Source organism: Dermacentor albipictus, chromosome 6 (genome assembly GCF_038994185.2).
Source record: "Dermacentor albipictus isolate Rhodes 1998 colony chromosome 6, USDA_Dalb.pri_finalv2, whole genome shotgun sequence".
NCBI classification, from domain to species: domain Eukaryota; kingdom Metazoa; phylum Arthropoda; class Arachnida; order Ixodida; family Ixodidae; genus Dermacentor; species Dermacentor albipictus.
In genome coordinates, this window is record NC_091826.1 from 43,841,821 (window position 1) to 43,864,203 (window position 22,383).

At 48.8% G+C, this 22,383-nt stretch overlaps 1 protein-coding gene across 2 annotated transcripts; it reads left to right on the forward strand.

Annotated features, from left to right (window-relative positions):
- Window positions 1-22,051, forward strand: LOC135921986 (uncharacterized). Of its 2 annotated transcripts, none has more exons than XM_065456392.1 (7): window positions 1-331; window positions 1,946-2,193; window positions 5,974-6,068; window positions 8,173-8,211; window positions 10,796-10,849; window positions 16,970-17,174; window positions 21,676-22,051. In XM_065456392.1, exons 1-7 carry the CDS (start codon window positions 119-121, stop codon window positions 21,962-21,964), a joined length of 1,143 nt encoding a protein of 380 aa, XP_065312464.1. In that variant the 5' UTR covers window positions 1-118; the 3' UTR covers window positions 21,965-22,051. The 2 variants fall into 2 exon arrangements, with proteins under 2 accessions (XP_065312464.1, XP_065312465.1); XM_065456393.1 differs by having other exon boundaries at window positions 2-331; window positions 21,685-22,051.
- Window positions 22,052-22,383: the final 332 nt, after the last annotated feature.

Genomic DNA, 22,383 nt, shown 5'->3' on the forward strand with positions numbered 1-22,383 from the left:
CCTACACATTCAATCTCGAGCATTACGACACGTGTGCAACACGTGTGCAGCCAGCACGTTCCCTCCGTTCCACCCCGCTGACGAAACCGGGCAAGAAGCCACTCGTAAATTTGCAGCCATGAAGAGAACAACGTGGAGTTCTTTCGGCGTGTCGAAGGCTTCCGGATACAAAAGGATGCCGCCCCATCCGGCGAGAACCGAGACCCCGCCGCCACCCCCGGCGATATTGGCTCCGTTCCTGAACACAGGGGAGGACAGTCGACCAGCGGCCGGTCCAGCACCACGCATTCACATCATTCCCATTACCGTGGAGCCACGCACGTCCCCCGCGGTGAGTGGGTTGGGCTTCAAGGGCTGTTGCAGCGTTACTTTTCCCGTCTTGTGAGAAGCGTGCTTTGGAGCCTTGTTTGTTCTTCGCTCGTGCGTTTACATCGAGATTACGCTTGCCATATGTCTCCTCGCGCGTTGTGTTATTTTTGAGTTTGACACGGAACGCAGCAGGAAGGATCCCCTCAAGAAATATGAAAATGGACATGAACTTACATTCCGCATGTCCTATGTGCTAAACGTGTACATGTCCCGCGAGAAAGTGCTCAATGGGTTAAATAATTGATGAGAAAACTGCTTGTTCTATAAGAACATGTCCCATGCTAATCTATGAAATCACGAGTAGTCTTTGCCGTAAAAGAAATTCGGTGTTCTCTTTCAGATTATTCACAACAGTACAGCAGGTGTTGTAAATTTAGCACAACTAACCGTTAATGCACAGTTAGTACATTAACTGTATGCCAACGGCGTACTCTAGAAGACGCTTCGAGGAACCTTACAAGGATGTTAGCTTAACATTTGAAAGGTTGTTAGCATATGCTCTCTAGCCGCCACCTTCTTGAACTCTATCGAAGCCGAGATACACTTCGCTCGAAATGTGCTTACCCTTTCAAGAGGTCACCTCTACCGAAATGCCACTCAAGCATTCCAGACGCCGAAGTATTCAAGACGCAGAGCAGCCCGCCGTCGCTCTGATGGGTCCAGAAGGACAAATCTTGGCGTTCGCTAGTAATTATCATGAATTCTCAGGACACCTGCGGGCGATTTATAAAAGTTAGGGTAGGCAGAAAAGCAGCCCGCATCTTAAACGCCACTGGCGAGAGTGAAGAAAGACATTAGAATATTAGGGCAACGGAGCACGAAGGCGTTGCCGGGAATCTCCAGGTTGATCTCCTATATCGGATACGCCAGCCGAGCGAGGTCATAGGCCAGGCGAACAGAAGCAGCGACCTGTGGAGGAAGGGAAATTTTTTTAGCTTTTCCGCAGAAACCGGAAGGCGGTATGCCCCACAAGAAATTAGGCAGGCAGCATTCGGTATCCTGGCGGCAACTACAAACAAATTCATATCCGTGTCTACTTATTTACAATTAGATACATTCAACCGTATAGAGAGGCGCTTGTCCTTGGTGCGGGGAAAAATCCACAGTATAGCACACAGCTCGGGGGCTACCAGAATATAAAGGCAGCACTCATCATACGCAACACAACGCCGGAGCCATGAGAGGCTGGGCTATCCAGCTGGCAACAGGAGGACACGATTCGGCTGGCTGAACGCGTCAGCCGGGCAGCCAGTGCCACGGGAGTCTTGCAATGAAGATCCATTCGCATGCGCTCTGCAGAACTCCACCTTTAGAGCAAATAAAGTTTATTCTCTCTCTCTCTCTCTCTTCTTGTGAATTTCTCTTTCGTTCGTATCTCGTACTTGCGTCAAGCTTTCTGGCTTACCACAGCCGCCATGATTGCAGTAGCGGCCGGTTAATTGTAGAAGCATAGTGAATCATTTCAGCTCTACTCAGTATAGTATTTAGTTAAAGTGTTCAGTTAACACAAAGCAGGAAGCTTTCTCTACCAAGCCCGTTGCCCTTCGTTTGCTCGAAGTCGGGCATCCACATCCAGGACCGATCCAGCCACATGACCTCGGACGCGCGGGGTCAAACGAGCAAGGAGTCCGGCACCACGTCCAGCCAGGAGTCCGGCAAGGCGTCCGGCAAGGCGTCCGGTATACCGTCCAGTGTCATGTCGGACCCCGGGGCCATGTCCGCCACGTCGCAGAGAACCAAATTGTCCGGCACGAGGCAAAAGTCCCACTCCTTGCCCCTCACGGACAAGCCCAAGTCAGCGGATTTAACACAGCGTTCCCTGATGTGAGTTCAACCTCGCCACATAATATTATCTAGTATACAAGAAAAAAAAACACAATGGACAGATCGCGCGCATTGTGGGAATCGATGTCATGCGAGGCAAATCGCGGGTCGTCCGCTATCCAGCATATTCTTTTTGAAGTATGGCGTAAAGTAGCAACGAACCACTCACCCCAACCGAGCACATGTGTCTGAAGGAACACGTGCATCCTCTTTTGATCACAACGAAAGTGCTGCGCCGCGGATTCCCAAGGCATTTCCCGTGGTCTAACCAGTGTATAAATCTCTAGCTGCAAAACAAGGATGCTTCGTAGAGTGTGGCATCACCGTCCTATGCTTCGAATGCCATTCTTCGCACCCTCATCGCAATCACATGCGATGAAGCCTGTTTTCTGTCCAGTTTTTTTTTTTTATAGAACCTAGCCACGTGAGGACAACAACATTACTTCGTAATGACCAAGGAATAGTAGACGCTGCCACGACGGCTGATAAAAACGCGGCATTGGCATTCTGCACGTCTGGAAGCAGGACTGATCTAATATGATAAAACCACAATGAGGGTTGCTTAGTAACGTTTTGCAAGTTTACCCATTACAGAGATACACTGCCAAAGTCACGCCTCTAACTTCTAGATGACAAGAAGCAATAAGGCGGTAACCGGCACTTTAATATTGAAGTGTTTTTCGGCACGCTAGAAACAATGGAAGCGAGCTTTATAGGTAATAAAAACATATTACAAATAAAAAACAAAAGTAGTAAAGCTTCTTCAGTAAGTTAGCTCTGTACGATGACAATAGCCGATGTCAAGCCTCCGTCACTTTTAACGGAGGCTTGAATCGCCTGAATGGAAGCAATAAATAAAGACTGGTGGTGACACCCCGTTCATGTTCGCTGACCAGCTTGCCGTGACGTTTTAGATTCTTACGGCTTGCGTTTGAGTGCAGTGAATTTTTTTAACCGCATAAGTAAGGTAAATTGCATTTTAGTAAATTCTAAGACGGCTCATTAAAGCTGTTGAAATTTTCAATGTTTCAAGTTTTCATTTCAGTAGTATTTAATGAGCCACATCTGTTCAAATATGATGTAATAATCGAAATCTGACTTTATACTAACACACCAACATTGGGTTTTTCTGCGCGAAATACGTGAAAGTACGTTGACTTTATCTTCTTAGTGTTTCTCTCTCAGCATGTTTAATAACCTTATGAGGCCAGGTATCGGCTAATTTTCTAAGAAACACGATAGAGGGACCGGTTCAGCGTTCCTTACCGGAGAGGGTCACGTGACAGCGATCTGTTCTCACGCATCTCGCATTCGTCACGGGCGGTGATCAGTGGGGAAGCCTGACGCGTAGTGAGGATCAGTGACGATGTTTACACTATACGGCTGGGTCGTGCATTCCATCTCAATACAATTAGGATGTAGTCGGGTTCCTTGCTTGGGAAATTCGTTTTCGTTGAAGCGAAGCTGCAATGCGATGTAGATACGGAAACAAAACGCACTTTAATCGCTTCGACTTCGTGTATACTTGCCGCCAGCTCTGTGTGACAATGGAGGAAAAGCGCCAGAGGCAAACATATATTACTGCACCGCGAAGTTTGCCAAAGTTTTGACAGTTCGTGTCTCGTTTTCTCGCAGCAGATACGGAATCAGCGTTTTGTGTTTGTGTGTGCTTGTATGTTTGTCTTTGTGTGTTTGTGTGTTTGTCTTTGTATGTTTGTTTGTGTGTTTGTTTTGTGTTTGTGTGTTTTGTGTTTATTTGTTGCGCGCGCAAAGTGAAGTTAGCTCTGAAGTAATGCTAACACTAGGACTTGTCTCCTAGGCTTCAGCACCATGTAGTTTACGATACCATAAGACAAGTCGCAGCTTCGTACTTTGGGGGGTTTCGCCGTTGCCGAAACGTGGAACATAATAGCAAACAACATTGTACAGAATTTTACCACGAAGTCGTGTATTGTACGTCTTGCTTTGCTACACGTGACGAAGTGCTTAAGAGGTTTCTTTTCCGTTCCCCGCCTTCAACGAACGCAAATGAATCTTTGGGACTATTTTCGGGAGCGCTTCCATGCTGCTCACTTTCGCCTCCACTGTTTTTTCATTCGTGGTTTTACTGCAACAGGAAACTGCCCTCGAATGTAGCGAGGACAACCTATCACTCTCGTTACTGATTCCGACAAATGCAACGGCCTCTACGAGGCCTCAACGAACTCAACACGTCCTCAACGACCTCCACGCCGCCTCTGCTGGGGTGCAACACAGCCTTGCAGCCCAGAAGAGGTCACATGGCCAGGTTGTCGGTGAGGAGGCGGAGTCGCACGTACCCCGGAGTCCGTGATGCATCACCCCTGTGAAAAATCACGCTCGCAGCCTAAACAGGTTGTCAAAACGTGTAACCAGACGCCGGCGTCGCTGCAGTATATAAGGAACTTGCGTCAGACGTAACGCAGACTACGGAAGTACTAAGCTCCGTTTCACACACAGCAGGCAACTCTACGAAGGCTACACTGTAAAAACGTTTACATCTTTAAGGGTGTTTTCTTGTCGCACTGGCAACACCCTTGCCATGAGGACCTTGCAAAAAATTTACGCAGGTCAACAAAGGTGCTCGAACTAGACGTGCGATAGCAAAAGACAGTTGAAAAATATGCGGTCGTTCTGACAGCCTTGGGCGCACAGAAATATCCTACAGGAGAATTTCACAGGGAGAAATATGAAACTCTCTCGTCGGATATTTCTGTGCTCCCATCGAAATGATTACATGGTTTTCGACTACCTCTTTTGTCATCGAAAGTCTGGGTTATCGGCGCGGTGGAGGAAGAAGATTTAAAGGGAACGTTGGCATGACGCTACAGGGAGAAACCAACGCAGGCTGCTCAGCAAGTATTTTCCTCGTTCGAGGAAAAGAAATCCGCCTCGCCTTGGAATGGAACTCGGGGTCACCTGCCCTACGGGAAGTCATCATCGACGCACCTATAGCAGATAGCTACGAGATTGTAAGCCGAGGGCAAATTCAAGGATGATTCTCAGCGGCGGGAATAAAATGTGGAAAAAATCGGCGAGGCGGAGAGAGAATTGTGAAAGGCGAGTGAATAGATCTGAACGGAGCTTGCAGCCAACAATTCATTTATAAAGCTTCCTCAACCTAGTTGATTTCTTATTGATTGATTCATTCATTCATTTACCGATTATTGTGTTTTATTGGAGAGAAAGCAAAATATGACAGGGTTAGGTTAGGAATTGCCCATGATACATAAACTGTGACCGTAACGTTACTGCAAGAAGGCCTAAAAGAACATCACCTGTGAAGTGCTGAACCATACCATATGTCATAAAGATACGACTATGCTTGCGCTGACACATTTCGCTCGAAGAATTCTGACATTTACCAATATTTAGGCTAATTGCACATTCCGTTGCTGCCCCTGAGAGCATCCATAAGAGACCACAGAAACTCAACAGAATGTTGTGGACACGTCAGCAAAGATTTCCGTAAGAGGTAGACTTCACCCGCTTACAATTTATGCGAATTTTCACGGGAGTATGGAGCGGAGCCGTGGGAAGTTTTTTGGCAGAGAGAATTTATTCGAGACCAATCGGTCTTTCGTCACTCACTCGTTCGCTCCTCCTTTCTCATTTCTTACAGGAGAGGAGACTGACGTAGTGGCCGCGTCGCGGTAAAAGCTTGTCCTCCCTGCGTGGAGGGAGGACCGACTCTGCAGGCATATTTACTAAAGTTGTTCTCTCTCTCTCTCTCTCTCTCTCTCTCTCTCTCTCTCTCTACAGGAGAGGAGGAGAAAACTCGCTGCTTCCATTCTGCGGTTGCCTACTGGTCCTCCTCGTCTTCCTCGTCCTGCTCTGTTTCATGCTTTGGACCGATTGTAAGCACCACGCGACCTGACTGACTACTCCGGCTGATTAAGGACCTAATGGCGAGCTTTAGCATGATGCGGAAACCCTACTTCACTAGCCGCATTGTCCTCGAACATGGCCTTAGCCACAAAGGACATTTAGGGAGCCTGCATGCGCCCTCTAGTTTGCAATTAGGCTCCCTAAAGACACTGCTTGCATGGCAACACTTGTTGACAGCATTACACATAAGCCTATGTATCATCCTTCGTCACGAAACTTTTTTTTTTATGTTATCTGCGTCTGTCAGACGAAAACGCTCGACAGGAATATGCGCCCCGAAATTCAAAAGAACATGAAAAGGGCTCCCGCGGTGCTACATCTCCGCAGCGATCGCCTCAATCACCGAAATTGCCGCCACGGAAGCAACATTCTGGCGTAAGAAAACGTTTCGGAAATACGAAACCCATACCCGGCAACTTCCTGCGGCAGGACAGCCAAAGCCGCACACACACGCTCGCACGTGAGAAACGTTTGCTCTTGCGTTACTACGCAAATTAGCGCCGACGTTTTTGCCGGTAGATTACGGCACCAGGAAGACCAGACGCGAACAGCTAGAAAGCCAAAAAACTACGAACAGCGAGAGACGGAAACGCTTTTCCCTAAGCAAGCTTTTAAATTGTTACGAAACAAATATTGAGCAAAAATGGCTGTGGCTTAGCTAAGGTTAAGCCCAGGATGCGAAGCATACTAGCATTTATTTTAACGCGACAGCGTTAAGGAGCTCGTGTCGCAGAAAAGCCGGTGTCGTCGGCGTCGGCTCAGGCGTGCGGCGCTTGCTCAGGCGCACATTTCGTTGTCCCGCCGAACGCTGCGTTGCTCGACGCTTACCGCGTCCGATGCGGGGCGCGTAGTCGCTGCGCCGTAGCAAAGCCACCTAGAAACAGTCTCTGTAGCACGCCGCAACCTTCGCTTCTCATTCCAACGAGCAGCTCTGTCTCCAGGAGGCATCTCACCTCGTGAGTGTCTAGCAGAGGCAAGCGCAGCTGCTTATATACCGCCGCGACGCCGCGAGCGACGGCGCGAGTTGGAGCCCCGTTTCTCCTCTGTCGTGAAGTCACGGTGTCACGTGGTCAGCCTTGAAGGCGACGCCGCGAGCGACGGCGCGAGTTGGATCCCCGTTTCTCCTCTGTCGTGACGTCACGGTGTCACGTGGTATTGAAGGAGAGACCGCCGCGCCTGACGAGCTGGGTTGAGCTCTCGTAATATGCTTCGCATAAAAAATATCAACATAATAACGCGTACAGTATATATATATATGTTTCACACGACGTAGCTTCCAGTTGTTTACATTCGCAGACTACACGCTGATGCGCAGTAAAAATGCGTGTGCTTCGGCTCCGTAGCTTTCGCTGCGTTGCCACGGAACCTTGTAGCCGAGTACAGAGTATAAGAATCTGGCGACGCATAAGACTTTTCTTACGCAAGCATCTCGTGCGATTGGCCAACGTAGCCACGATGCTGTCTTTATCAAACTGATTGGCAGCAGGATTCGCACTTCTTTGAATTACTGAAATTGTCGGCCATGTTCATATTTTAGTTTTACACGAATACCTGCCATGGCGGCCGCATATTAATGGTGAAAGGGGGGGGGGGAGGTAGTGAAGTGCAAGAGAGCCCGTATAACGTGCACTTGGTGCACGTTAAAGAACCCCACGTGGTCGAAACTAATGCACAGTCCCCCAGTAAGGCGTGCCTTATCATATCGCAGTTTTGGCACGCAAGATCCGTAATTTTTTTTATTTGCTACGAATAATCCAGAACTCAATATCTCAAGTTTGTGTGAGACATTTCATGCGCTAACGACAGATTTAATGTCTTCTGCAAGTGAAGTGTGTTCCTCTGCAGTTGGTACACCTGGAACAACAGCGCCGCGCTAGCTGCCGGCGCAGGCGACATCGGTGAAAAGTTGGTTCTCTCTCAAGTATATCGCGCGGTGGTTCGCCCCGCGCAAGAGGGTGAACGCGTAGTATTGGCGAAAGAGACGAGAAAAACAAACGCAATTTATTGCCTGTAATTGTTTAACAATTTTGCACTAATAATTCTATATGTATTTTCTCTCTCTCCCCCTTTTAGACGATTCTCATCGCAAAGATCGAGGCCCGGAATACCGGCGTGAGTATGCTGGCACGACATAGATGGCGTATTTTGGGTCCTCGTCAGTGGGTGCTCGGACTGCGAAGACCTAATTCCATCTAATTATGGCTCGCTACCCAATGCTAATAATAATTCCATGCTGCCTACGGGGCAGAAACCTGGAGGCTTACGAAAAGGGTTCTACTCAAATTGAGGGCCACGTAACGAGCTATGGAAAATAGAATGATAGGTGTAACGTTAAGGGATAAGAAAAGAGCAGATTGGGTGAGGGAACAAACGCGAGTTAATGACATCTTAGTTGAAATCAAGAAAAAAATTACCGGCGATTACGTTACTTCCTAAATCGAAATTTGAGCGCAGCAAATAAGCTGTTTCACCTTTTCGATAGATTGAGGCAAAGAAATCGAGCAACACATGTATGCGCTATCACAGAATTTTTTCCTCCGCCACCGATCTGGCTCTCTGATTGCCACCGCACAGGGGTTGCATTGGAGGAGGAGCGAAGAAAGGAATTAAGTTCGAGCCGGCGCTTTGACAACCGGAGACTCGCAGGAAGAGGGGGGAGGGGGGCGGCGTGTACACCCAGCGGTAAACGATGGGGGCAGAAGCGCGCGCAGCAAGCGGACAACACGATAAAGGGAGGAGGGAAGAGATAGCAGCGACTGACTGATGCCGCTGACGCCGATAGTGAGTCAACCCCAGCTGCGGAGTTGGTTTCAGGGACAACGCCGCCGATGCCGACACAAACAATATGATACCCTCGCTTCCGCAGCGCTAAGAACCAGGTCTAGCCGTGGGAAGGTGGTCACGTATTCGTCGACGTGCCGGGGCCTACGTGAAATAACCGGCGCGTCGGCAACTGAAGAGCACCCTATCCGCCACACAAGAACAGGGGGGGGGGGGACCCTTTCCTCCTCTTTCTGCATGGCGGCGACGGTGTTCTATGCAGTCACGTTATCTTGACTCTCTAGCGGCGTCAGCGGCATACAGCGGTATCAGTCGGTCGCTGCTAGCGCTGGGGGGATGAAAGGGGGGCGGAGCTGGTTACGAGGCCGACGACAACGCCGACGACGACGCGAAACCCAGGAACGGACGCCAAAGAGCTGCGCTCTAAAAGAAATGGGCATGGGCAGGACATGTAATGAGGAGGGAGGATAACAGATGGTCATTAAGGGCTACGGACTGGATCCCAAGGGAAGGGAAGCGTAGCAGGGGGCGGCAGAAGGTTAGGTGGGCGGATGAGATTAAGAAGTTTGCCGGGACGGCATGGCCACAATTAGTGCATGACCGGGGTTGTTGGAGAAGTATGGGAGAGGCCTTTGCCCTGCAGTGGGCGTAACCAGGCTGATGATGATGATGATGACCCAATGACAGGGTAACGAAGAAAAGAGGTTTAGTTATTTAGTGCTTTTCCGTTCATTCTTCGGATATACTTACGAAACTAAACATCGGTAAATAAAAAAAAAGCTGCAACAGTCATTCCCTTGCCGGGGTATACGGCGGCACGCCTTATCCGTCGGCGGCTTATGGTGCGTCCCTCTTCAGTAAACAGCGCAAAACCTTCTTCAGGCAATTGAAGGAATGCTTAACGCTGACAACAACACGTTCGACAAGAACAGCCTTTCTTTCTTAAATTTCATATGAGCAGTAAAGCCGACAAAGAGTGTTCCACTATTTCGGAGAAATTTTGAAGCCACCCCCGACAGGCTTGTGCAAGCACTCCTGTCGGAATGTTTCTGGAATGGGAATGCAAAAGGATAAGGTGTTCTCATATTTACACGGAGGCTATAACTTCGCCATCGTTATTCCCTAAACTGGCCAGTTCTATCGGTTTCGCTTGTGGCGGATAGGCGGCGTCTGTGCGACGGCCTCGAAAACTTAAATGGCGATTGCACGCAGATTGAACGCTTCCTCTGAGATCCCCGGCCCTACGATCGGTGGGTCCTTGCACGTCAGACTAGCGTAACCTTCGAGACCCGAGGCGCTGCGGAAGAACATAGCTCACTGTCCATCGTTATAGATAACATGTATTGCACTGTTCTTGTGAGAAACTTGACGGAAGGAAGTGCTGTTATCGACTGCGATATAACTCGGACGGCGCATATTCTCTATTCATTGCAGGACTGTAATCCATCAGTCTAATGCATTCCTACACTGCAAAAGACTCAGTGAAAGGAAAGGTAAAAACAATGGGGATGGAATTATTTGATGCATTTTATGCATCTAAGAAAAGTGTGCGCGTTAGCCAGCCGCAATAGGCCCTCCTAGGCAGTGAATTTGCTCTGCAGAATATTCGATTGTTAAGTTACGAGGTGCATGTCTAGCGATACGATGTCTTAATGCTTTTGTAAGATGGTTGGGACATGATTACCATGTTGGAAGGGAAAACTTAGTGCTTTTAAATAGTTTTGTTCTGATCAAAAAAAAAAGAAACATGAGTTGATAGTCTCCGCGCGCGGTGCTATCGCTTTTTTTTTCTTTTGTCTGTCTTTCGCGCTGTGAAAATATCGAAGGAGGCCCATTATTCCGTTCCCATATTAGTCCGGCTAAAATATGTACCTTTACGCTGTCTTGAGCCTTTATGCCCTCAATTTACTTGCAGATGCAGAGACTGATCAAGCTACTCAGGCTACCGAGCACACAACGGAGCCGAACCGTGAGTCATCTTGTTTCGTGCAAGCTCATTCTACGAGATTTAACGGCATCTTTCTTTTACAACTGCCTTAGCGCCGTTTGTCTTGAGAATCAATCCGCAACATTTAGTCAAGAAAAAACATGCAAATGCGACACGCACGCTTCAATCTGTGTACTGGAAAGCCTTACTGAAGCGGATAATTAAACGCTAACGAACAAAATGCGATGCCTATGTTTGTTTATTTTCCTCGTAACGAGCGTCTCATATAATTCAACTAATTCTTTACACACCGCACAGGTTTCAAGTTGATTCTCATGCGAGGTTTATGTTTACTCACTCTACCAGTGACAAGCTATGCTCAAATGCAAACGCCAAATCGCGCGGAAGCACAGTGTGAGACGGCTACGCAGAAAGGTCACGGGGACAAAGGCCATGTGAGATGCTTGTCGAAGGAAGGACTAGGATGGCAGGCGGTTGCACAGAATCTAAATACATTTCTGAATACATTTCTAGATACATTTCAACATTCATTGCTCTTCTCAAGAAATAGACAATGTAGCCAGGGGAGCTTAGAAGAAGTTGATTGTTAGGTTTAATTGTAATGTAGGCGTGATAAGAAAACGGTCAAACGAAAGTTGCCTAGAAGATAACTTGCCGGAAGTGCGAGCTAAATCCCCGTCTTCCGCACGTGTATCGAGGGGTTGAGTTAACGTAATGAGGTTAAACCTAACGAGGTAATGCTATTCCTGGTATACTCCCAATACTCGGTTTTTCTACTATCCCGCTACAGATGGTGCCCAAATCCACGCCTCAGCGACGGCTCTCTCTGAACGAGAGAAGCCAAACTCGAGATCCATACTTTTGCTGTTTGCATGCGCCGGAAGCGGTCGGTTAGTCGTTAAAACCTCATAGACACCATGTTCCGGACACCACCTATCACGGTAAGAGCAAGGCGCCTATGGGGGGAATGCACCCAGTCCTTATTCCCATATGGAAGCACACCTGGCCCCGCATTTTTTCTTAATCTTTATGAATGAAGCAATCACCAAACCCTTCGTCGCAATTATAGAATTAAGCGCAGAAAACAGGTCCCGTTATAAGAGACCGCAGAAAATTCAGAGCAGACATCTGCAATCTGGCACAATCACGGCCCTATCTCTAGCGAGGTTCTTTACGGAACTCTTGTTGCCTAAATTGAAGTTACTTTACGCGCCAGCTCTGGGATTTCAGATGTATATATACCTTCCGGGATAATTTGGTGATTCTTTCATCTTGCGGGCCTCCCGGCACCGGCACACATCGCCCACTTCCCCTGATGTAACCTCCCTGATCTAGCAAGCCGTGGCCTATGATGATGATGATTTATTAGCATCTCATTTCAAATGTGGCGGCGTCAAATGGTCACCTAGCCGGCTTAAATTAATCAGGTATGCTGTACAGCCTTTTCATTATATCATTCTTGTCTAGAGCTCCTTCACCTTTCTTTCACTTTCTCGAAACGTCTCTACCTTATACCGCTACCTGTACCTGTAACGTATGCGGTCGTATCACTCTCTTCCCTTCTTTTTTTTTTTACCAGTAATCTAGACGTCTCTTGCTTATATTGACTGCTGACCGGTTGATGCTTCAGTCCACAATAAATCCAAGCGCTCCTGGAAGGTGTACGTTACCTACGGGTCCCACAGGGCGAATCCCTTCGCATTCGATTTGGATGTGCTGAGTGATCCCTGGACGTTTGCTGCAGCACACAGGCGCCTCATCTTGCTGCGAATATTTTCTCCGGTTTCACAAGTGTTCATGTGTCGTTGACGATTCACTCCGTAAGACAGCGCGTGTCGAAGACATTTGCTCCGGTAAGTTTTCGTCCATAGGCAACCAGCTCGAGCCTCAAATAGCAAGGCACTGTCCTTTGTGTTATCCTACAAATTTTCCCTTCTGATTCTTTTCTCGCCATTCGTGTCAATCTTCATGGTATTTTTTTTTCAATCATTTGCATCCAATTGACTGTATCAGTTTCTGTCACCTTCTTTTTAATGACTCCTGGTTTCCGTTTACACTTTCCATTACCCTGTACTTGGTCGTCAAGTTTCTTGACCTCTTCCACCATTCTGTGGCCTCACTTCTTCAGGTACAGATACTTGTGCACTTTAGCTGCCCCATTTATTTTGACCCATGTTCCTGAGTCTTTCTTCAAAACTAATTTTGCTGTGCGCTTCTCTGACTTCAAAAGAGGCCCAACCCAAGTCACTCTGCTATGCCTCATGTGTGTTTTTACCCTGGGCCCCCAAACCCAACAGACACCCGCCGCGGTAGCCTAGCGGCTCGCGGGATCAGGTCTCGGCCGTAGCGGCCGCATTTCAATCGGGGCCAATTGCAAGGACGCCCATCTTCCGTGCAATAGGGGGGGGGGGGGGAGGGGAACGTTAATATTCCCTGGTGTTCAAAATTAACCCGCAATCTCCCACTACAGCGTGTCTCGTAACTAACTGTAGTTTTGGCACGTAAGACCCTGGAATTTTATTAAACTCTGGTCAATCGATGCTTACTCACGTCCACTGAAACACACCGCCACTTACTCGTACTGATGCGCGTTTTCCGAAAAGTGTTGAAGTGGGCGCACTCATCCATGTGCCTACCTATGCACACATCAACCAACGTGCACACATCACCAGCGCGCACAGACTTAGATAGCACACGGGATGTGCCCAGATGCGTACAAGTGGGCACCTATACCGCCACTCAGTCGTTTACACTGGCACATGCGTCGGCTCCCTCACAATTACGCTTCCGAATTTATTTATCCACCTGTGTCGCTAATTAGGCATAAGAGCAGTATAGACTTGATCCTGAATACTCGCTCGAACACGGCTTATCGAAGCAGAAGAAAACTAACTGCAATGCACGCAAAAGACGACAGCGCGAATTTAGCACGCACGCGAGCATCCCGATATAGCGTCGAAGACGAGGGGTCGCACAGCGGGAACAGCCAACGCCAGCCTCGCGCAAGTGCCAACCGCGCAGTTGACGCAAACATGGCGGACGGCGTCGAGAGAGAGAGAGCGCTTTTCTGACGTCGTTCGACGTCATCGCCATGGCCCCGCCTCCTGGCCCCGCCTTTTCGGCGAACTCTCTTAATATATGGCTCTGACAGAGGCGCGACTGTGGCGCCACAGAGGCTGTGAAGCGCGTTTTTTTTTCAGCTTCTTGTATTACTCCGCTTCACACTTAGCGGGAAACGCTGCGGTCTACAACTGCGCAGCCCTCACGAAAACGTTCCACCCCCCTCGCTCCATGTTGTAGCAGCATAGGCTACAACCGAGCGAGCCTGGGCGACTGACGAGATGTAGCGATGTCTCGCTCCAACGTAAAGACCTCTGAGTTATGACGTAATGACATACACCACCCAGGAAACGAAAGCTATACTGGTTCCTATTAACTATTCTGAATTAGTTAGGGCGCCCTTAGGCTTGCTACTATTTTGTTTTCTCATCTTTCGAGGCCCAGGATCATCATTCGATGCAAGAAATAAAAACTAAAGGTTACCACGTCAGTATTTCTTTAGTATGTAAAATTAAGCGCGTCAACAAATAAACAAATAAATAAATACGCAAATAAATTCCAAAACACAAAACCAAGTGTATAAGAACATCATTTGCTATCGCTTCCGTGGAGAGAGAGAGAGAGAGAGAAACATTTATTGAAGCATAAAATGGAATTCTCGCGGATCGAGGTCATCTCTTCGTCACGCTGTCTTCTCGTCGAAGGGAAGCCTCTGCAGCACGGGTGGTCCCTCAGTCCAGGGCTCCACTGAGTTTGGCCGCGTCCCTAGCGTGCTCCACCATCCTTCTTTGGACGGCGAGCTCGCAGCTGACGAGCCGGCTCTCCCAATGCTCCGCACTCGGGGGTTTATGATCGCGGAATGCGTCGTTTCGTTCACACTCCCAAGTTATGTGATAGAGTGTGGGCGTAGTCCCGCACCAGGGGCAGGTGTCCCTATACTGCGTTGGGAACATCTTGTTTAATATGAAAAGGTTGGGGAAGGTGTTTGTCTGGAGCCTACGCCAGCCCGTTGCTTCCTCCTTCGTCAGCGCTTTATGGGGCGGTGGGTACTTGAATCTAGTCCCCCTGTAGTGTTGCAGTGATTCCGAATAACTGTCACTGAGGATCCCGGCGTAACTAGCGCGGTACTCCTGCTGCTGCCCAGCTCGGAATCTATTAGCTCGAGCTAGACCGTCCGCCGCCTCGTTACCCCTTATGCCCTCGTGCCCAGGTATCCAGATCAGATTGTGTTTGATTTCCGCCTCCTCCGAGGGGTTACTCCCTCTGAGGATCCTAAGGGCAGTTTTGCATATTCTGCCCCTCATATAGTTGCGACAGGTCTCTTTCGAGTCTGTGAGAATGTTTAGAGATTTATTCCCCCTATAGCCTTGCATTGCCGCCAGCGCCACGGCGATTTCCTCGGCTTCAGCTACGCTCCATATCTCGGCCGAGACGCACGAGACAAGCTTTTCCTCCTTGTTCATTACTACCGCGATGGCCTTTGCCTCGCTTCCTATTACAGTTATGCTCGCGTCCGTGAAGAGAGTGTTCTCTTCTCTAGCCACTGTCTTTTCTATGTATTCGGCCCTAGCTTTCCTTCTGCCTTCGTGGAGCCTGGGATCCATGTTCTTCGGTATAGGCTTTACGTTAAAGGTTTTCCTAATTCCCGCCGGTACGTCCTCGTACCGGTCGACGTCTCCTATTTCAAAGCCCAGCCTACCGATCAGGTTTCGCCCCGTGTAGGTCCCCGTTAGTCTTTTCATTTGCGCCTTCCGCTGTGCTTCCGCCATTTCGACGAAGGTGTTGCTCACCCCTAGTTGCATCAGCTTTTCGTTGGAGGTGTTTCTCGGCAGATGCAGCGCCGTCTTGTAGGCTTTCCTCAGGACGACTTCGATCTCTTCGTTGGTCGTTTTAGTCCTCACTTGGTAGGGTAGCGAGTACATGACTCTGCTGACGATCAGGCTGTTGACGAGCTTGAGAGTGTCGTCTTCTCTCATGCCGTGCCTCTTCTGGGAGACCCTGTTTATCATTCTACTCACGTTCTCAGTCGACTTCTTGAGGAGGCCGATGGTGTGGTTGCACTTTCTGCTGCCTTGCAGCCACATGCCGAGGACGCGTATCATGTTGCGTTCGGGTATAAGTTGTCCTTCGAGGCTGACCTCCAGTTTCGCCTTGGTGGGATGTCTGCCGACTCTTAGCAGTTCGGACTTTTCGGTGGAGCACCTGAGGTCCCTCTCCTTCATGCAGTCTTCAACGCACTTGGCCGCATCTTGCAGCGCCGCTCGCTTTTCTTCCAAGGTTCCGCAGGTGGTCCAGACCGTGATGTCGTCCGCATACATCGCGTGCCGGATTCCCTGGATCTTTTCGAGTCTCTTCGCTAGGCCCAGCATCGCCACGTTAAACAGTACGGGCGAGATTACCGAGCCTTGGGGCGTACCTCTGCTAGGCGTTGCAAAGATACCGCTCCTCAGCTCGCCCAGGCCGACCGTCGCCGTTCTGCCCGAGAGGAAGTTCCTGACGTAGTCGTGGGTCTTCCTGCCGCAGTTTGTATTGTTGAGGCCTTCCATGATGGCCTCGTGGCTGACGTTGTCAAAGGCCCCTTTGACGTCGAGGGCCATGACGACGTTTTCGCCCTTTCTCGGCATTGTAGTCAGGACTTCCTTCTCGAGCTGCAGCAGAACGTCTTGCGTCGAGAGGTTGGCCCTGAACCCAAACATCGAGTTTGGATAGTATCTTCCGTTTTCTAGGTGCCGCTGGATGCGCTTGGTGACGATTTTCTCGTAGAGTTTTCCTAGGCACGACGTCAGCGAGATGGGCCTCAGGTTCTCAATCTGGATTTTCTTTCCGGGCTTGGGGATCATTACGACAACGGCGTGCTTCCACTCCGCCGGGACTTTCCCTTCTTGCAACATTCCATTGTTACCAGAATTTATAGGCCGGAACGTGTCTTAGCCAACCGGAACATCTTGTCGCCTTGCTACTGTATCTTCAAAAGTGAACTTTGTATATTATGCATATATCAATAATTATGAAGCTCTCAACCAATCGATGATCCTCTACCTCCACCGTAGCGATTGTTGCCACCTGTCTTATTCCTTGCAGTTCCTCCCGCACCTCCGACACCCGCTGCAGGACACGTGGGCGCCCCATGCAGTGAAACCGATCCTTGCCTGGGCGAGGCCCAATGCGTGAACGGTGCCTGCTGGTGTAAAGGCCCGGGCTTCCGCGTCGTCAAAGGCATCTGCGTATTTGTCACAACGCCGGCGACGAAGAAGACGCGGTCGCCGAAGAGCACAACCTCTCCGTGGTGAGAATGGAGAAAGTGCTAAGGTTCCAGTAACGTAAGAATTTCTACGTCGGGGCATCTTTTCCGAACGCACGTATTCAGACACGCCATGCATCTACCGCATTAATCGCAGCAAAACTCTGTACGCGTCAAAAAAAAATGTTGATACTCTGCTGATTGCTAGGAACAATCGGAATAACAGTGTAACCAAGCTTTGAAATGAACATTTTCTAGCCTCCATTTCATTCCTAGACCAAAAGTGGACACAAAATTTCTTGAATATACACGCAGGGATGTTGCAATAGCTTGTGAAAAGAACCTAATCACAGCGATCTCGTGCGAGCTATAACTGAAATATATTTGTCTTCTCAAAATCTATCAGGTTGAGTTTACAAAACAGTGGTATGTGTTTCCAGGCACTGGGTTACTAAGCTGCAAAATGTGTGTTGTGATTTCTTTGTAATTTAAATTTTTGTAGTATAATTGTAGGGTGGCTGATTCGTTTAATCAATATCCAGCTTCCCAAAATTTGTCACGATTTGAAGTGTGCCTTAAGTCTCACTAATTCAGGAGAGTTAAGCACTTTCAAAGCAGCGTCTCCTCGTGTTCATTTTAACAGGAAAACTAGCGTTTGCGACGTAGTAAATATCCTTCAGATAGATTAGCCATGCACTCCGAACCAACGGCCTTTTCAGGGCTCAAATTCAGCGGACGCAAACAAATATTCTCTTATTATGGTGCCATTCAGGTAGCATCAGCGAAACGTCTTTCAATTGAATGCGTTCACTTCTCAATACTAAGGTGACCTACCGAACACCTCCTTCACTCGTATACGAGCCTTTCTCTGAGGCTGAAAGCTGAAAGATCGGAGACTCAAACTTCTACGAAAAGCAACAGAGAGCAGAAGAACTCAGGGACGTTAAGCCAATGTCGTTCCCACTGCTATCCTACACTTTGGGAAGGAGAAAGGGGGATATTTGGAGAACTGGCGAAAGAAATACGAAAAAAACAGCCGGTCAGTATCTACAAACCTGAACAAATTGACCAACGTAGTAAGTGATGGCTGCAGAGTGCAGTCGCCTTCTATAAGTCAAATAAAGCTTTACAGCACTTCAACGTATAAGAGCGCTTCAGCCTGGGTTTAAGGCTCTTACGTTCAAAAGGCTGTATGCGATTTAAGTGGCCCAGAGCGGCACTCAGTGAACGTTGCTGAGAATTGAAAGACAGGGGTGCCACAGTGGGTCCCCTATAGTTTCGTTTTACCTGAGAGTGCCCACTAATAACAATGAAGTCCTGCCCGATCATTTGTTATGAAGGAACTGGTCCCACCACAAGTTTCAATCAATACTCTCGCATTCTCGGGCTTCAGAGTTGGCTTGTGCTCAGCCGTAGTGAACGTTTTTAAGGAAGGCTTTCTCTTTTTTTTTTATTCTCCCTATGACTTCTCCACTGCTGCCGTTGCTGCTACTGTCTGGCACGGGAGCACGGCAGAAGGGGAAGGGCCGTCAGAAGGCATGCCTCGTTTGTGGTCTACATGCCTTCTCCCGAATTGCTTGCAAAGCTTACGAACTTCGGTCGTTTAACGATTTTAGGATTGTTGCGCCAGGTTTTACGAAGAATAAGTTCTCTTTCCAAAAAGTTGTCGCTCGTCGATCTCCGCACATTCATGGGTAGTATTTTATCGAAGAAACGATGCCAGAGGTGTACTTGCTTCGAGCAAGTTTATGCAGACAAGCAGCTATCTGCTAAGCGAAACCATTAACGTCAAACTGCCTGAAAAAAGAAGTCACTGCGATCTAGAGACAACGTGCATGGCCATGGAGGATGGTGCAGCGTCTAACGGTAATGCACGTTTAATAAAATACGTGCGCATCCCTGCAAAGTTGCGAACTCAGGGCAAGTTTTAAGAAAAATGGGCACACAACAGCGCCTACAGCAAACGCCTCTCGCTGCGTGTTCCGTGTACTACGTAGAGAAACACAAGTTGTGCACGCAAGAGGTAACATTCAATATCCACTCGCCGCTGTCATATTGAACTAAACGCTCAATAAGCTAAACATCCGCCGTCAACCGTACACCGTCAAGTGTCCTCAATTAACGAAAACACCATAGAAAGATTTGCTTAGATCAATTACTAGAACATCGAGAGCCGCAAAATGTTTGTACAATGCATATAAATGCAGTTCCTTCCTAAAGGGCTGTCATGGGTTGAGTAAGAAGCGCAGCAGTAGTTCCGCGCATCGCAGGGTGCGAACCGGTTGGCGTAAGACTCGCACCTCCCTAATATTAAAATAGCAATTCTGGCAAATGCATCGTGTTGGCGTGTACATGCAGCGAATCTTCATTAAATGCTTAAAGTGTGCCGATAGCTGCGTTAACTTATGCCTCACTACGATATCAGGCCATACCGAAAGTCATCGCGCCAAACCACGTCATCCATGTTACAAGCTGTCCAAACGCTTCGCATTCGCATCGGCTCAGGTGGGCGTATAGTCTTTGCCTATATGGGCTACGCAATGTTGACACGTGCGGCTACCATGTCGACGAGCTAGGTGGTGTTGGCATGATAGTAGTTCCACATTCGATTGTGGCTCAGTGGTTATCACATCGGGCTACTCTGATGCGAGACCTGTAGGTTCAGTCGCACCAATCGGGCACCTAAATAACCACTTCCTTAAGGTATGACTCATTCGGCAAGATGGCGGAAAGAGAACGGGCACGGAGCCACACGTAGTCCCGTCAGAAAACTCTGGCAGGGTTCACAAAAAAAAGTAAAGAAGCAAGCTTCGCGTTAGAAAGCGAATGTGGGCCTCGCGTGACTAAAGACGAGGTTTAGTGCCGCTGTCATCGCGAAGACTGACGGGAAGGGAGCTAAACACTGTACGAAACTGCGAACGAACCAGCGTGCTTGTGAGTAATACACTCTATAGGTTACAAGAGCTGAATCCGATGCACTGCAGTTCTTTAAATGCCAAACGTATTGCACTCCCGCATCGTTCTGAGGCACACTGCAGTTCGTAAAACTTTGAGCATTGTCTCGAGGCTCCCTCAATCGTACTACAATTTCTAGTTATGCAACAATATTCTCAAAGTCCTACACCCTGTCTGCATGCGGTTTCTACCCGACACACCCTGTACTTATTCTCATGGTGCTTCTTTAGATCCGCGAATTACATCGCGCCACATAAATATGGAAGAAACACTATTTCCCACAACTTACCTAATTCACGCTGGCGACTGCAACTCTGCCAAGGCCCCAATTTTGCCGCGATCTACATTAATTGACTGGAATTTTGCGCTGGCTACAATTTTTGTTTCTTCGCATACACTCTTAGGCAAATGTACAGCCTTTTGGGTGCATATTTGCCAAACAACCATAATTTCTCAGTGGCTATCGTGTTGGGCTGCTGACCACGAGGTCGCGGGATCGAATCCCGGCTACGGCGGCCGCATTTCGATGGGGGCGACATGCGAAAACACCCGTGTACTTAGATTTAGGTGCACGTTAAAGAACCCCAGGTGGTCGAAATTTCCAGAGTCCTCCACTACGGCGTGCCTCATGTTCAGAAAGTGGTTTCGGCACGTAAAACACCGTAATTTTATTTAAACAACAATAATAGCCATCTGCCTTGCTAGCGTTTCCTTTCTTGAAATTGCCGCGCCTGCTACTTTCCTGTCGAGAATGCTCTGTCATGGTGATAACGCGCATGTCATGGTGATAACGCGTTCAGGTCTTGGAAGGGCCGGGCTCGCAGCGTTGAGGAAAGAAAATGCGGACAAGACAGATGATGGTTATTGTTGTGTGGCAAGAATCGACCGAAAGGTTGTAATTTTGTTAAAGCTTGCGTATATAGGTTCCCCTGTGCGTTCCGGAGTTCGCATTCATACGCTGCCCTCGTTTATGCCCGTGTTTTCGAGCCCTTCTAATGTCAACGAAGGCTTCGCTTTGATCCACAGCGTCTGTTATTCTGCGCGTCTTGTTCGCAACAAAACGGCGCACTCCTACTTTAGCTTTAACTTTAGCTTCGGCCGCCCAGCACTGGGCCGAATCCATCGCGCAATTCTCGTTATTAAGGAAGCAGTGAAATGTCATTGTAATCATCGTTATTCGCTCACGCCAGATGCCCGAAACACTGCAACACGTACTTTGCGACTGCCCAGCATATATGCCGGATCGAAGGACGTTAGACAGTTTCCTAGCCAGCGTTGGCAGACAACTACTGTCGGAGGAAGCTATCCTCGGCCCATGGCCTGACACTGCAATTTCAATGCGTGCAGCAAAAGTATTGTTGAAGTTCCTGCAGAACACCAAGCTCGACGAGCGGCTCTAGCGAGGCAACTGTCTCATGTACATAAGCACTCACCCCTTCTCCTATCATCATCATCCATCCCAATACTTTCACTCCCCTTCCCTCTTCCCCAGTGCAGAGTAGCAGACTAGAGCGCACTAGCTCAGGTCGACCTCTCTGTCATTCCTATCAATAAATTCTATTCATTCATTCGCTCACTCTTCGTTTCCGAGGCGTTCCAGGGCAACGACCCTCCCGTTCTCAGCGCGGATCACGTTCGTGCGTATCGTACGCCCGGCCACAACTGCCACGAACGCCATCACCGAGACCACGCCCGGGACCCCCACGGGAGAGGAGCGGGCTGAGATCGTGGCAGAGGTCGACGGGACTCTCCACGACGGAGACGACTCGCCTGAAACAGCGGTCTCGAACGCCACTGTGGCTTCGAACGTCACCGCGGCCTGGAACGTCACCGCCCAAAGCGAGGAGGGCCTGGAGAAGCGCGGAGCGCCACCGGACTAGACGTTCGCTCCGGATGATTCGATTCGGCCACTTAACGTCGCGGCCATCTTTCACGTTTAAAATCTTTAAAACTGTTTCCAAATTGGACTTTTCAGAGCGTATTTATGTGTAATTTAAGCGACCGTATCGAAGACCTGTTTCTGTCGCAGGTCTTGGATCAGTTTCTGTCACAGGTCTTATAATAAAGACGATTTTTAGCGAAGCTCACATTTTTCTTTTGCAGCCGCAAGCACATGTAGTATAGTAGTGCATCCATGGCATGCGCTACCGTTAGCGCTTATGAAGTAGTGAACAGTTCTATAACAACTCCGATATATATTCGGCCGAATTTGATCCATCCATCCATATATCCGTCCATCCGCCCATACATCCATCTACGTAATAATAATCTTATACGCAACTCGGACTACACGTGTAAC

Bases quoted from the DNA above. Each gene is read 5' to 3' on its own strand.
- LOC135921986 (XM_065456392.1), top strand. From the start codon at position 119: ATGAAGAGAACAACGTGGAGTTCTTTCGGCGTGTCGAAGGCTTCCGGA. The intron at 332-1,945 runs GTGAGTGGGTTG...ATCCACATCCAG, and splicing joins AGCCACGCACGTCCCCCGCG to GACCGATCCAGCCACATGAC. The intron at 8,212-10,795 runs GTGAGTATGCTG...ATTTACTTGCAG, and splicing joins TCGAGGCCCGGAATACCGGC to ATGCAGAGACTGATCAAGCT.